The sequence below is a fragment of the Empidonax traillii genome, unplaced genomic scaffold, assembly GCF_003031625.1.
Source record: "Empidonax traillii isolate 1590-97213 ecotype Southwest subspecies unplaced genomic scaffold, ASM303162v1 scaffold20:size5563877, whole genome shotgun sequence".
NCBI lineage: Eukaryota > Metazoa > Chordata > Aves > Passeriformes > Tyrannidae > Empidonax > Empidonax traillii.
Genome location: NW_020955213.1, coordinates 1,390,276 through 1,407,062, shown reverse-complemented (window position 1 = coordinate 1,407,062; position 16,787 = coordinate 1,390,276). Strand labels below are relative to the sequence as shown.

Sequence of the window (16,787 nt, the reverse complement as noted above, 5' to 3'; positions counted from 1 at the left end):
ACAGTGCAATACAGTGGCAGATCCAGCATGATTTCCTCTTTATTAAAATATTTAAAGGTTGTTTTTTAAATTGTTATATAACTCAGCAAACACACTGGCTGCTTTGCTGTTACTTGTGCCCATTGAATACTTGTGCCCTCCTCCTCTCTGCCTCAAGGCTTACCCAGCCTGTTGTGAGCCCGTGGCATATGGTCCCTGGCTGTTCCTCTCCAGCTCTGTGCTCCTGCAAACCATCCTTCCCCAAAGCCAACCAGCTGCTGGGTGCTCTCAGTATGAGCGTGTGGCCCCAGCCTTCCTGGGGAGCATTTTTCCTTTCCAAGTGCTGGGTCCAAACCCCTGGCCTCTCCTGGGAGCAGGAACAAGTGTGCTTGGAAACAATCCCTGACAGATGATTGCAGGGATAAATGTAGTGGGGAGAACTTTGCCCAAGGCTTGTTTGCCATGGAAATGTCCTATTGGCTTCAAGCAGAGGCTGAGGCTGCATGTGCAAAACCTGAGGCACACAAGCAGCAGCTGCTCACCCGCTTTCTGCGGTGCAGTGAGCTGAGGATAACTTATTTGACTAAGGCTGGCTCCAAAAGTGCATTGTTCTTCTAAAAAATACATAAAATAGGCCAGAAGGTGCCATTTCTGTTTAAAGCTGAGAATGTTGTTTCAGTTTCTGATGTAAATTATTAAGACAGAGGTTGTGTTGTTTCTTTTGGATACCCAAGAGTATGGAATTGCTGTAGGCTTAAACAAGGTGGAAACAGAGAGAAGCTGATGGTGCCTGTGAGACAAGGAGTCAATGTTTGGTTATAGGAACAGTAAGATGGAAATTATATAGATTTCATACAATGACAAGTGTGAAGAGCTACAGATTCTTTTAGAGAGCAGCAGCTGCATTTTGTGTGCCTCAGCTCTCCTGCTTGGTAATGACCCAGCCCAACTGCTCCAATGTTTTTCATCCTGTAACCTTTCCTTTAGCCTTAAACATTCCCTTCTACTCTTTCTTTCACGTGCTCCTCCTCTCTGCTGCATGTGCTGGGCTTTTTGTTTTTTATTTTCCTGGGTACATACTTTTGACACCACAGTCATTCATCATCATCTATTTGAGGCAGCTCTAAAGAATGTGAAGAACTTAAACTTTGCTCCTCATCCTACTACCACGGTTGACTTCACCCACTCCGTTATTAGGAATGCAAAGGCATTTAGCAGAATTATTTTTTTCCCTCTCACATTTGCTTTGATGAAATGTAGTAACCTGTGCACAGAAACTGGCTGGGATTTCACCTGTAGTGAAACCTGCAGAGTTATAGGCATGAACTTTGGTGAATCAGAAGTAAAATTAAATCTTGCTAAGCAACCTCCTGGCCCCCAACTTTTGAATCAACCAATATTGGCTAAAGCCCTTATTTAGCTCTATGGAAGCACCTTTTACTGACAACCAGAACATCCCAAATACTCCTGTAAACAAAGACAACATCACACGCCATCAGTTTGCACCTTTATTTTTTAAAAATGAAATAGTCAAAGTACTTTCTTTTTCAAATATCGACACATAATATATTAACTTTCAATATTTACAGCGTGTTGCTGGGATGTTCTTGTAGAAAATGCATGCTTCTGGTCTGAAACCCAGAGCAAAATGCATCAGACCATTTAACTGCAGCCATATAACATAAACCTGTACAGTATCCAGTCACTATTCAGCACAGGAGTTAGAGCAGGAATAAAAAAATTGGGATCTATTGTTTCCTAGCAACGAGGCTGAGGCCATTATAACACAATTTCTGTAAGATCAGAACCTCTAACTGGTGTTAGACAGAAAGTGAAGATCTTGGCATACATTGTAAACATTTTTTACTGTTGATGAGAAAGCTAAAAAGGAACGTTACTTTGACATATATCGTATGCTATGCTTCTCGTTCTCGTTTATTGACACTTCTGCCAGAAGAGTATGAAGATTGTAATGTTTTATCATGGTTCATACAAGTAAAATACTGTCAAGGACACGATCTGATATACTAACATTTATTAAAAGGCTAAAGTCCACCACGAGATCTAAGGAAAAACTGGAAATTGTCAAACACATTTCCTTAGACAAATAATGGCAGGTGACAAATGCCCAGACAAATCGACAGCGAGTCCGACTCCACCATTCCCAGTTTCTGCCTGGAAGCGATTCCTCTGGCAGTCAGGGTGCTTTCGACCCAGTAATGTTTTGTATCAAGGAGAGGTTTAAATAACAGTCAGCGTTTGACAGGAAAACCCTCAGGGCTGTGGGCGCAGCCTGAGCTGGGTGTCACCGCGCCAGATCAGCCACGCTACGGCGAGCGCCCCGGCGAGCGCCCCGAGCACACCAACACCCTGCCGGGGATCTGCCCACCTCCTTTGGCTCAGCTAAACCAGGAGCTCCTCTGCCTAAACCACCTTCCTCTTTGGAGCAGCACCTTGGCTTCCAACAGCACCCATTGCCATTGCTCACCCCGGAGAAGTGGCTGCCCCATGACCCCAGTCCTGGCCGCTGGTAAGGGGGCTCAGAGGGCAGGGGGTGCAGGGTGGGACCCCAGAGCACGAGGCCACCTCTGGCCAGCCAGTGCACAGCTGAGAAATGCAAAAGAGCTCAAACCAAAGAGCTAAGGTGTATACACCCAGTTGCACACTGACCAGTTCATATATATTTATTTGGCTATGTTCTACATAGATATCTATATATATATATTTATAACTTTGAAATGTTCTAGATTTGCTAAATAAATATGAAAGCAAAGGAAATGTTATTGTACACACTATTCGTTTGGTTGTCATAAAAAATATAGCACAAATTTCTCATGGTAGGTACTTTGCTACAGGATAGTGTGCAATAGTGGTTTTTATTGTATTTTATTTTATTTTAATTAATTTTTTCCACTTTCAGAACCTTGTTTGCAGTGCAGAACGATAGCATCAAATTACTGGATCTAAATAACAGTAAAAATTTCCATGCTATTATTTTTCTTTTTTTTTTTTTTCTCAATTGGGTCTCTAGGCTATAGTGCAAAATTAAAAAGAAGAAAAAAGAAAAAAAAAAGAAAGGGAGATATATAAAAAAAACAAAAACCCAACCCAACCAACCACTGAGAAATTGGTCTAACTACTAGGAAAAAAAAATGGAGACTGAAATATTCCCTGCCTCCATCTGAGGTTGTTCATGAACAAGATGGTCCAAAGCTGTTTGTTCATGTGGTTCTCACGAATCACTGCTGGCTGGCCCATGCGTATCTACAACTTCAGCCTCCCATGCTCTTGCAGTAATAACACATTTCTTTAGTGCTGTAATCTCAACACAACATTTATATTCAGTTTCCTAAATTTACGAAACTGTTACAATGAAGGCTTTTTTTTTTGCATTTGTAACTGGGCCATGTAATATCATGGGAGTCTTAATGGATCCATATTCTCATAAGAGATATTGTTCAAAACGTCCCTTAGACTGCACCCAGGAAATGGGAAAATGCCAAATCTACTCCCAAAGACAAACTTGTAACACATTTCACTCTTCGACCTTTTGGCATAACATGAGAACAACAGTAATCAAGGCAGTATTAAAAACCACAGCTGTAGGTAATACAAAGTGCATTTCCTGCATATAATACAAATATAACTTTAAGAAACTAAAGGCACAAGCTAACTAAATAAGTATTACATACTAGAAATGCACAGTTCAAGGTTATTCTAATAGCTTCAAATATTTGTTTATAATGGATATTTAAAGCAGTTTGAAAATGATCCTCATTAGTGAATTGCAAAAAAGTATAATTGCTTAAAATATAAGTAAAATAGACTCTAATATTGACATCTTGGATCAGTGATAAAATACATCATCACATTTATGAATGCACTCTCTATATACAATTCATAAATTATTCTTCCATTGATTAAAAGCATATTAGAGGCTCAAAGATTTGAAGGTCCATTTTTAGGCTGGTGTGGAGGTATTCAAATTCTCCGTGATTGTATGGAAAATTACAGAAATCTGAGCTGTGAAACCTGGATGTTGTCAGCTCCCTGTCCTGTACGGTAGTTAGTGATGAGCCTGATCATAATGTGTATGTGCAGATTTTGGTCCACAGTTCCCCCTGGCTGGGGATAAAGGAGGGTTTCAGGGACCAGGCTCTCACTCAGCCTGATCCTGCACCCCCAAAGCTGCGCTGGCTCCCAGGGGAGCAGAGGGAGTCTGGGAAGAGAAGATAATGGGGTGAGGCTGAGACTTGAGCTCAAACCCCAGCGAGGGGCGAGGGGCTCAGGTGCCAGTTCAGGCTCATCTCTAACTTTGGGTACAGTCTGCTCCACTTGCCCAAAAAACAAGGGAAAAGAGAAAACTGGAAAAAAAGGACAAAAGACAAAGAATGCACTTTGTTGGCTTCAGTAAATATGAACAGAAATTGTTTCAATATATTACTATGTCTGTTTTGAAAGAAATGTGCAATAACATCACTGTTACGGATACACAGGCTCTATAACAAGACTTCTAGCTCCCTCTGAAAGTCAGTAAAGGAAAACTGCTTGCCCATCCCCCCGCCCCATGTGCCCGCCCCACCTCCTGATAATCAGGTCTTATAAAAATGACAAGCTGGAGGAAGGATCACCTACTCTGCTATGAAGTAACTGTGCCAGCAGCGCATGATACCTTGGGAAATAAAAATTTCTGTCCATGCAATATAATGCTTTTCTATGTGCTCTAGATATTGAGCTGAAAAGTGAAGAGTCATCCCCAAAATGTTCTACGTTTATCAACATATTTACTATCCACACTTAGGTTCATCAACTCCCAACCCACCAATCTTCTTCAGACTTGGAAAAATGAGTACTACAACAGGATTATTAATTTGAGATGAAAAGAACACGATGCCTAAACCCAACAACACTGCAAATTCCAAATCATCTGTGTAAAGACTAGTCCTGGCCCAGTGACTACAGACAGGACTGATCCTGCACGGCTTGTTACTGCTCCCTGTGGGCTCCCAGCTGGGTTGTCCCCAAAGCACTGGGTTAAAGCCCAGCCTGGAGCACACCGATACTGGTGGAGAGCCTCCTAAAGATTATAGCTTGGCTGAAGCCTGGTAATGCTGTGCCACCCACATCCCTGACCAGGAGTGTGCTCCCAGACTGCAGTATATTCCAGTGTCAAGGGAAACCCTGGGAGAGAGGCCCCCCACACACGAGTAGACACAATGTGGTGTTCAACATGGGGTGACTGAGGGGCAGCCACAACAGAGTAAAGGCCACAGGGGACAGCCTTGTATGTACTGAATCCAACACAAGTCAGATTTCCCAGGTTAGAAAATCCCTTAGCTCCTGGCTATGAGGAATGACATGTGCGGGGTTGGTGAGCAACTACGAAGTTTCCATACACAGTCTGGTTTCTGTGTGCAATCCCTTGAACTTATGGGAGATCTCACTGGGATAAAAACCACCCAGTAAATACGGGTTGCAGAATCAGGCTCTGTAACCTTTTAAATAACTGGTGAATTATTAAACCAACAACAAAAAAGTTGTGTTTCTTTAGAAGAAGGCAGAGCATGTGGCGCTCGCCCCTACCCCGCAGGGCTGTGCGGTGTCACCCTGGGCACCTCGCGCGCAGGTCGCGGCGCTCGGCTCGGACTCTGCTTCTGAAATTTTTGAATACTGCCACACAAGAACTAAAAATTGTCACTGTCATCTCTCAAAGAGTTAAACAAACAATATTAAAATACCATCTTCTGTCACATTTAAAGGCAGTTGGATATGTTTTTTTTCCTCTATATTTATATATACAGAGTTCTGATCTAGAAAAAACAATACAATAAACCATTTTACGTTTAAAAACAGGCAGTCTTTGGTGACGCAAAGGCAGAGATTTTCTTTGTTACCTTCTGCCTATTTCACTCTGTCTCATGAAGTGAATATTATTGGCACTGTCAGAAAGTTCGAGATACTGCTCCACAGATAAAACAAAATATCCATCGTAGCCTTGTACCCTCCCAGTGCTTAAAAGCTGCTGTTTCTCTCCATCTGTCCATGCTCGAATTCCTTCTTCCCCCTCCTGTAGCCGTCTCTGCTCCTTAGTCCAGGCCTGAGCCACGGCTCGCTGCCTGGCTATCTCCAGGACGTGGTTTTTTTCCTCTTCCACTGTTGTTCCATAGCGCACGTTAAAGCAGAGCGCGCCGTGCTGGAGCTGGATGTCAGCAAAGCGTCTAGTCCTCCCGTTGATCACAGAAGTCATCTGCGACACCGTCACGTTGACGCCGTTCTCCAAGATGCGGCGCCCTCCGGTGCTGCCGATGAGGGCCAAATCTTCTTCCAGAGAGCCCAGCTTGATGAAGTAATGGGTGTCTCGGCCCTCGATGGTGAAATGCAGGTTCTCCAGATAATGGGCATTGTTGAGGATGGCAGCAATGCGCCGGCTGTCCTCGTTAGCCACACCGATAATGTCAGCTGTCACTATCCCGTCCTTTATAGCGAATTTGATGCCTTTCCCGAACACTGACGGAACCGCTGCAAATCTCAGTTGCTTCACTCCCTCAGAACACTTGCCATCACTGTACCTGGGTGTCATAGGAAGTTGGTCCAAGGATATAAAGTTTCGGAGTTGCTTTTGTAGCTCACACTGAATGCCAAGGATAGTCTGGAAAAGAAAATACCAGTCAAGTTTGCAGGTGAGGCACCTCGCAGTTCATTACAGTATCTCACAGACCCTTATCATCTCTTAATTGCTTAGAATGGATCTTCAATTTGTTTGGAAAATATTGTACACACTTATAGAACCTGGGTATATGCACAGGTTTTCTAATTGCCTGTGGTAGTGCTTTCTGTCTCTTGGACTCCTTCATTTCTAGAAAGCAAATGGAAAGCTGTTTATCACAAATGCTATTTTTGTACTTTTTCTTCCTTTAAATTCTTCCTCCCCCTTGACCAGTTACTCTAATGGCTGGTCTTTCAGCCCTTAGGCAGTTCAGGAAAAGCTGAACTCAAAGCCATGCTCATCTTCTGTAAAATCACAGTAACAGATTTTATAGTTCATTCTTTAAGGAAAGGAGGTTGTGAAGGTCTTAAGGCACTAGAACAATAGGAACCAGGCAAGTACATCACATTTGTAGATCTTTCTCCCCATAGAGGCTAGAAGAAGCTTCATTCCAACCATCTCTTTGTTTTTTAACACTATACCCATCACTACATCTTTTTTGTGCCTTTTAAAAGCTTCTTTAATATATCAGTCACAATTTTACATGGACATGCCCCTACATCAGGCGTTACCCCCCAGCCTTCTGCACTTGGTGCAGTTGTTTGTGCATGGGAAGTGTGTTAAATGTTGTGAACTTGAATGTGAACTCTCAATGCATTATACTTCCCATTCCTGACTGCGTTAGAGGAAAAGCATCTTTATAAAATCATAGTTCTTTGTTAACAGATGCCCATATGGTCAAATGCAAAACATGAATGCTTGCTCAGAGGTAGCTGGTCCTGTTGCAGTTACATTGATTGCTGGACTCTGATAGCTGCTGCCTGGCTCCTGTTTATGGAAAATAAGCCCTGGAGCAAGGCTGAGATTTACAGACCCCCTACAAATCCATAGCAACATTTCTGTTTCCTGCAATAATTATGCAGAGGTACTGACTTGTAAAGCTGTTTATAACCTCAGTGATTCTGCAGCTCCTGTGGCATCTTTGCTAACAAAGATGAACATCTGCAGTTTTAATTTTTCAATTCCACAAGACTTTCTGTGGCTTTTTCAATTTTCACACAAACACTTTTACTCTTTTGCCTATCCTGCTCCTCAAATTTGGATATTTTCTCTATGATCAGCTGCAAATTTCCTTCATTCTGTTGCTAAAAGCTTCTCCTTAATGCTCTCCTCCACTATGATGCCAGTACATAATTGACAACATTAAAATTTCTAGCATTGTTAAAGTATTTGTCTTTCCCTTTATGTTTAAAGAAACACTCTCCTTGTTTCCTTGGTCTCCAATATTTTCTAATAAAACTCCTTAATTTAGTATTAGAAGCAGCTAAACTTAGTTTTTGCTAACCTTTCCAGGATCCCACTCTTGGGTTTTTGTTTGAAGCTGTAGAAGTTCGTATGTTGTCCCCAAAGCTTCTATCTCCGGTTTTGGGAATCCAGGCAGCACGTTGTGCAACTGGAAACCAAACAACTCCAGCCAACTTCCAATGTCTATAAAACAAGAAAAGGATGTTAGCAAAAAGGCACATAAATCCTAGAAAATGGGCAGTCTGCAGAAATTCCAGCTAGGCAGAAATAATGATTTCACATCAATTTATGCTTCCTGTACTAGTTACAGCATTTATTGTAGCAAACAAATTATTTGGTTACAAAGCATAGCTATACTCAAATCAATAGTGCTCCTTCTATCTATTTATAATGGAAAAAATTAAAATTAAGCTGCCTCCATTCTTCTCCTAATTTTAGCACTGAGAAAAGCAGCAGAAACAACTATTAATTATTTTCTAGGTTACCATAAAGGCTATAGAAAACAGGTCAAGCTCAGTAAGATGCAGTCTATTAAAGAAATTACTTCAATACATTTAAGATTAGAGACAAAAAGTAACTTTGGATGTATACAAAAGATTTCTGGAATGTTGAATCCATAACAGAATTTGATAAAAAGTTTTCTTTTAATGAGAAACGTGTTACTTTTACCTGTTGTATACTTAGCAACATCTTGGATTCTGCCAACTGGATAATTATTTTCAAATGAATAGAGATTAAATGGTTGTGGGACAGCATTCAGGTGCTTCCATATATGATGATTTGGTGTCGTCCACCGACCAGCAATGACATCATAGTCCCGCTGACCCAGATGAACTAATTTTGTAAGAGAATCATACAGTCCTCCATGAAAACCAATGATAACCTCGAAATCTGGATTAGTGTCCTGGTAGATCTCTCCATATGGGGTGTACAAAATTTCTTTTATGACTTGGCCTCGACTGCTAAACACAGCTAGAGGTGTTCCAGTGTTATCACAAGCAACATAATATTCTTCTCCACTGCTTAATTCCATCGCAATGAGATGACCTTGAAGATCATAATAGAGGGATGTTATTTCTGAGCTAGAATGATTGTACAAGTGAGTAACTCTTATTGGATTGGAGAGATCAGCATAAAAGAACTGTAAGTGTTGTCCTAGGCTTGATTTGCTTGCTACTCGTCTTCCAAGACCATCATAACAGTATTGCACAGTCCAGCCAGACACTTTGTTGTACGCTTTGTTCAGCAGACCATTAGAGTTGTACTCAAAGATCTCATTGCCTCTTTGCCTGAGAAAGCCATCTTCGTCCATTTTGTATTGAATTTCTCCAAGCCTGGTAATGCGATCTCTCAGATCGTATCTCAGAGGGGTGAGGCGCGCGCTGTTTCCGTGGCTCAGCAAGTTGATGTTGCCATTAAGGTCATAGCTGTAGCGCCACTGGGTTTTGTCATTCACAGACACGGTCTGGAGCTGACCATCAGCATCGTATTCGTAAAAATACCTCGTTATATTGGCATCTACGCCCACGCGTATATCACAGATCACCATGCGCCCCATGTTGTCATACTGGATGGTCATCCAGTAAGCGATGGACTTGAGAATTTCATATTGCACTTCGATCACCTGACCGTTGGCACTGAAGATTTTGGTATGCTTCATCACAGTGGTGGTTATAACTTGGTTTAAATCATAATTAATTACACTGAATTTTCCAAATTGTTCAGTCCTGCCAGAAACATCGACGTAACGGTACAGATCAATGGGAAGAGGCGTCTCGTTGATCATGGCCTGCATGCTCGTGACACGGAAGTTGTTATAGCTGTAGTCAAATCTGGCATTTACAAGCCCTTCTTCGCTAAACCTGAAGATTTGGCGACCAATAAGCGGACCTGTCCGACACAAATAGGGGAAAAAGGAATAATGAAAATAATGAATGATGTCCACAGTTTACTTACCCTACAGATCTAACACAGACAGGCCATGAACTCAAATATACCCTTAAGCCTTAATTGCTGCTTAACTGCCTCAGAAAATACCATTACTAAGAATATGTTAGATTATTCTCTCACAAACCTTTATTAATGCTTCCTCCACAAATTATTTATATTTCATTAACATTCATTTAAATGAATGCTGGTTTATTAATAATTATTATTTCTATTTACTTACAAGATAATTCTTAACTAAATTTATTTTACATGGTGATTTCTTTCCTTATACAAACAATCCTTTTGAATTTATGTTATATTATGGTGTAAACAGGGAAACTTGAAAATACAAACTATAAACCAACTTGATTTAGTGTTTAGCAAATATCCACACAGTGGAATAAAAACAACCAAACATTCTAAGAGCTATTCCATACCAAGCAATAAAAAGAAGACTGTATTTCAAATGGGACAGCTATATTCACCTATGGACACAGACACAGAGATATACACACATATTTTTCTATTGAAACATAAAATATAAGAACTCGTAGGCATAAAAATAATGGAAGTTCATGCCAGGTAAGCGCAGGATCAAAGCCAAAAACTTCAGCAAAGTAGCCACCGTTACACAAACCTGTTTGCCTGTATCTGATGGTGCAGATGAACCCATCATGCATTAAATGTATTGTTTTGATAACCCCAGAAGATTCCTCGTAGGTGAACGTGACCTGGGTGGTATCATAAAGAATCTCAGAGAGCCGGGACTGCTTGGTGTACTTGTAGAGGACCCTGCGGCCTGTCCCGGGGTACAGGGTCTGGAGCAGCCGCCCGTCCCTGGTGAGGTCCTGCACGAAGGCGGCGCCGCTGTCCGGAGGGGTGTAGATGTTGCGGTAGTAGCCGACGGACAGCATGGTCTGCAGGGCGTGGCGCACCATGCTCGGCATGGTGACCGACAGCAGGTAATCCGACTGGTCGTACTCGAAGATGTAGCGGCGCTGGCTGTGCAGCAGGAGCATCACGGACTGCAACCAAACAGCAAAGGGCAGGGTAAGGGGCTGATCAGGCATGTGGTCCTTCGCCTAGCGAGTGCCTGAAGGTTATGGGAATGCTGAAATAACCGCTCGCTCTTGTAGCGCGCTTTTATGGTCTGTACAGTTCCAAGTGGAGCTTTCAGCTCCAGGAGACCTGGCCAGTGAGGTGGTACAAAACAGGAGGAGAATGATAATAAAGCTAGAGGTAAGGATCTCCAAACCGGAAGGCAGATGTGGCTCTCAGGAGCATTTCAGCCTCATGCTGTCTTGCTATGTTGCTTTAAAATATTTAGGTCATTCTCTCAGGAAGCAAATGCAGAGAAAACCTCTTCCTCACACACAGGCAGAGCATCTGCACCAGCAGATGTGCCTAAGGGAGTTGGAAAGGGGAAACTTTGTGTATATACAAGGTGTTTAGCTTTCACTGGCACTCTGTGTATCTCCAGCACAGACCTACCCCTTTTTTGTACATCTTCTTTTAAATGCACGTCACTTCAGAGCTCACAGTATCTCCATGCTTACAGATGGATGAAAATAGCGTGCAGGTTCTTTGGTGTGACTACTTCTATCGTTGGTTTTTAATTTTTACAAAGAATATAATTTCTACACAGGTACTTGATACTTGCCCTGTATAGGTTAATGGTCAATGAAATCTGGTTTGTTTGTCTGCAAAGCAAATGTGCAAGCATGGCAGACTTTTTTCTGTCAATAATTAAAGTTTGGGTCCTGCAAACCTTTTTACCTGTCACGTGCAAAGTCACAGTGCCACAGAGTACAAGCCTGCTGGTGAACAATCATTGTTGAAACAAGCATAGTGAAAACAAAGAGTCAAACTGTATGGGGGAACTCTGCAGCCTTTCCCCACTCCAGCAAAACAAAGTCTTACAAGGTGTGACTGCTTTCTCACAGAGCACCGGGGAACGAAATCAGAAAAACAGTACTTTTTTCCTCTAAGCTCAAAAATCTTCTCTGGGAAGGAAGCACCACAAGCTCAGCCCTGCAATGTGTTAATAAAACGTTGGCCCTGAGCCAGTTTGCTCTGACAAATAAACCAAGTGTTCATTCAGAGGGCCAGAGACAGGCTCAGCCTTGGCCATCCTCTCTGCACTCCCAGCCCCCTGCTTGCCCAAGATGTGTTTCTTCCTGCCCTCGGCGAAAGACATCTGTCACCTGTACACCAGCCAGAGAGCACCAACATATGCCACTCCAGGTCACCCTGTGCCAACTGGTGACCACAGACCTTCACACCGAGCTAGTTCTGATCACTTTATCGCTGCTCGGCCAAGCATCTCCAACAGCACTGTGTTTATTTTGTTTCCACCTCCAGTCAAGAGTCTCCAGTCTGCAGTAAACCACTGCCTGAACTCTCTCCTAGCACTGTTGTGACGCCTCTCTCTATATACTGCTCCCACGCCTGTTTTTAAGCTGTCTGCCATTGACAGAGTATGAATAACAAGATCAGAAACATCCCCAATATAACTTTAGTGCCCCTGTGTGCCATTTTTACAGCACTTTGTGGCTTTTCCACTTTTGTTCAGGATAGTAAAAGGACAGACAGTACTAGGGCTGGAGACTTAGTATCCTTTCAAGCCTATTAGAGGATACCATAAAGAGAAAAAAAATTAATTCCCAATTCATCCTAATAATATTACAATGGATTTTTCAACTCTGCATAAATTGGGTTCTAATTGTTTTAAAGGATTTCGGAGAGTAGCTCATAAAACATCCAAAAAGCTGTCATTTCATTAAAGCAGCCAGAGCCTGGTCAACCACAGAATGATTGATGCCGTATGGTGTATCAAGACACACAGCCAGTGGCAATTACTGAGAGCTCTGCTGGGAATAGACAAATGCTGAGCATCACCACTAGATGTCATTTCTGTCCAATGTACACATGCAGACAGTCATCTGTTTTGTCTGCTGGATTTTGGAAGCGAGCTTGGAGTGTTCAGGAGATTTTATATCACCATTAATTAATTGAGGAAAGTGACCAAAACAGGAGGAACTGAATCTCATCAGTAAGAATTATTTCCAATGCAAATGTCACAGTGCTTTTTAAAACCTTAATTGTTTGAGCTGATTTTGTAAGGGTAGAGATTTTTGAAGATGTACAATTAACTCATCAATTGCTAAAACCGAAGAATTAAATAACTATGAATTGGAAGCAAACTATAAAATTGATTTTTTTTCATATAAAGAATTATTGAGTCTTATGTGGTTTCATACAACCTTTAGCAATCATTACATAATTAACACAATGAGTTATTGACTTTAATGGAACCACAAAGTGATATTTCAATGTCTGTTTTTGACAGTGAATTCATCTTTCTTTGGCACAAGGAACAACAGTGATGAAAGTACATTAAATAGCTGGGAGATCATGTGCATGGTGTGTATGACTGAATCAGTAATCTTTTGCCATTTCCTTCTACAGGATCAGGATTTGGCCATTTCTTTAGAATTCCAGACTAACAGTGTTAACTTATATGACTTTATTTCTGAGCTCATCGTAAACTAAGAACAGACAAAGTGGTTTGGAAAGATAAGCAGTGTACATCTTTCCAAAATTATAGTCCATTATGTCCGAAGAAAATACCAAAAGATTCCTCCAAAAGACACATTGCTCAAATATTTGAAACCTGTATGAAATGCCTGTTTACTTGTACTTTGCAGAAGACCATACAGACAAAGAAACCCTGACAAATTTATCTGAAGCAAACTTCTGAAGCTCCTGGGGTATGCCAATCTTGTTAACACATGCAAGAACCATACTGCATGGAGACAGGGAGGGAATCACATTTTTATGCATTCTCCAGTCTCAATAATTTTTTTTTTCACTGGGTTAGGTTTGAGTTTTTTGAGGATCAAGCTTTAACACATTCAAAATAAGGATGGCACAGTTTATCTTAAAGGTACACATTTGGAACTCTTTAGTATATAAATAACTTCAAAGTCACTGGATTTTGTGTCTGTAATGCCTCCTATCAGTGTTACCTCACCTGCCCCCCACCCCCCACAGCCTTTTCCTGCAGTTTACAGGTTCAGAGAAAATGTTCTGCAAACTCAGGGTGTATTGAGTTGTCTAAGATGTTGCTATTTAAAAAAAGTTTGAATATGAGTTCACACTAAGTTCTGAGAGCCTTAAAAACACATACTGTTTTTTTGGTTTTGAGAGACAAGACGAAACGAAATGTTTCTACAGATGAAGGAGATGGTCTTAGTCTGTACAACACTCCACATTTTATGACCATTACCTATAGATATAAATGAAAATTACAGGACTCAGGGAATTTAGATGCAAAGTCACTATAAAAGCAGAGCAATAACTCATTTCATATTAATGTTTTCCCTAAATGGCGCTCATGAATATTGAAGTGAACTTTCTCCTCACAGGATCAATCCTTTGTTTACAATGCAGCACTGAATAGGTGTAAGCTTGTACTCATGGGCTCATAATTTTGGCTTAAAAGAACTGTATTTTTGTGGGGGGGAAAAGTTCCCTTTCAGTGACTGTTATCTTTTTGACTATTACCCCGAGTAGCAACATGCTTTTCAGCAGTGATGGTGTCCTTTGTTCACTTAAACTTGAACTGAGACCAAAAAGTCATTTTTACCCACCAACTAAACTAACCTGAGGTGCTAACTTTCTTCAGAACTAAACTGTGGCAGGTTTGAGTGGGTGACATCTAGGTATCAGCATGTCCAGGCACATTTTTATCTAGTTATGCAATTCTGTGTATTTTCTATTTAAAAAGTCTTAAATACTCTTGCACAATATGATATCTATATAAATATGATATCAATATAATATCTATATAAAATGAAATATTTTTTGTCTTGGCACAACAATCCACTTTTTAAATGCCTTACCTTTTCTAGATATGTGTAACTCCATATTTTACCATCTGCCCATGTTCTGGAAATGATGTTCCCACTTGGATCATACTCCATTTTCTCAGTCCAGGTTCCTCTTTGGATATAGGTGACTAATCCAGAATGTGAATAAGTGATATTGACCTCATTGTACTTGCTGATGGGTGACCATAAGATGGGGCGTCCCGTCTGGTCATACATAATTCGAAGGGTGAATTTGCGATGATCATCGTAAATCTTCCCTGTTCTGGTCACGTGATCGAAATCAATGGAGAGCAGGTTTCTGTTGTGGGTCTAAACACAAAGATACAGTAAGGTAAGAAAACAGTGCATCCTAAGCACACATCAAAGTGAGCAGTGGTTTAACATTGTGAGCTGGGCCTTCCTGAAGACAAGAAAACAGAAAAAGATTCAGATGAGAAATAGGAGGACCAGAAAATAAAATGCTGCTTGCACTCGTTGTTATTATACTTGACATTACAGGATGCTTCCATGTGTTAAAGCCTCACCTCTGCTCTCACCTTTTCTTAAATTTTTCTTCTCTCTTCTCAGCTGTGGATGAACTCCTTGTCAAGTCCACAAATTAAGAAAGATCTACTGTCTCACATCCTCTCTCGAGCTCTGTTAACGTTGACAGGTCAGGTGCTGCTCTGGGTTGATGCCACAAAGGGCAGAGCTGTGCTTGCAGCTCCTGCAGACCCTGCTCACCAGTGTCCTCACACTCCTTCCCAAAGCCACCCCGCTCCCAGAGCTCCTGAAAGCCAGCAGCAGTGGTGCCCAGTGCCAGCCATAGTCCTTGTGGCAGTTCTCTCACCACGTTTGGGACCTGCAACACTTGTTAAACTTTCTGTGTCTGGGAGACGGACAGCAACCCGATGCTCAATCTGAAATCAAGTTCAAAGCTGAGCCAGAGTCATGAAGACAAAATGTATTTACCCAGTGCTATCATCATCTGCCTCCTTACATCATTAAGCCACTGGACAATCACTAATAAACGCCATTTAAATCTGAGATATAATTTAGGGAACCATAAAACATTGTTCATTGACTTGTCTTTTTCAGATCAATGCTCAATATGCTCATTGTATTAATCTGCCACATTTTATCTAATCAGTCTATTCCAATTAATAAGTTCCCTACAGCAGAGATGATGCCAGGGCAGGTGTTAGCACAGGGCATGGCACAGTGTTTGCCCCTTGCTGAGACCTGGAGGCACAGCCCCAGAGTAAATGGTTAATAAAACCTGTTTAATAATTCAAGCTGTGATTAGAATGAACATTTTTTTTTTCTTTCCCCTTTCTGTTTTTAGATACAAAATAACTTGAGAATATGGAAGATGCAGGTGTTCTTTCTTCAACTACCATTTCTGGGGCTTTATATACACACATGTCTAACTTTATTAGTGTTCATTTACAATAGCTGTAAAATATCTATATACCCCTGTAGACTGCTGTAACTATTGCAATTTATGACCTAATGATAGTTAAGGAGCCCAAGTAAAATGTGATGCTCAGTTCAACTATATTTGCTTGTATACAATCTGATGGATTAAGTTTAATATATTTTTTAGCAAACTTCTTGAAATCTCTGAAAACAAATCCTCTTGGTGGCAAAATAACTGAAAAGCAAGCAGGGGGCATACTCTATCTCATAGTCATTTATGTTCTATGTACATGTTTAATGTTCTTATTGCTATTATTATTATTGTAGAATGCAGTTAGGAGAAAGGAAAGTCTCGAATACAAATTGCTTGCAATCTGAATTTCAGAGACTATACAACAAATAAGAATGAAAAGCAAACAGAGACAGAATTAGCAGCGAAGTGGAAAGCGGCAGTAATTGAAAACTCACTGAGTTAAAATAAGGTTAAAATACTTCCCTTTTATTGCACATTTTATGTCTCATTTGTTTACTTTCTTATACTAAACTTAAATTTAATGCCCTTCTCAAGGTAAGACAGG

The 16,787-nt window shown here is 41.0% G+C and overlaps 1 protein-coding gene across 3 annotated transcripts in view; it reads right to left on the bottom strand.

Annotated features, from left to right (window-relative positions):
* Positions 1 to 1,474: 1,474 nt before the first annotated feature.
* TENM1 (teneurin transmembrane protein 1) overlaps positions 1,475 to 16,787 on the bottom strand; it is a 306,894-nt gene continuing 291,581 nt past the window's right edge. For all 3 annotated transcript variants that reach the window (XM_027898080.1, XM_027898096.1, XM_027898087.1), the window contains 5 exons: positions 14,824 to 15,120; positions 10,557 to 10,944; positions 8,660 to 9,880; positions 8,031 to 8,173; positions 1,475 to 6,628 (listed from right to left, as the gene is read on the bottom strand). In XM_027898080.1, coding sequence (XP_027753881.1) covers positions 5,870 to 6,628; positions 8,031 to 8,173; positions 8,660 to 9,880; positions 10,557 to 10,944; positions 14,824 to 15,120 — 2,808 coding nt within the window. In that variant the 3' untranslated portion in view covers positions 1,475 to 5,869. The remainder of the gene's footprint in view (positions 6,629 to 8,030; positions 8,174 to 8,659; positions 9,881 to 10,556; positions 10,945 to 14,823; positions 15,121 to 16,787) is intronic.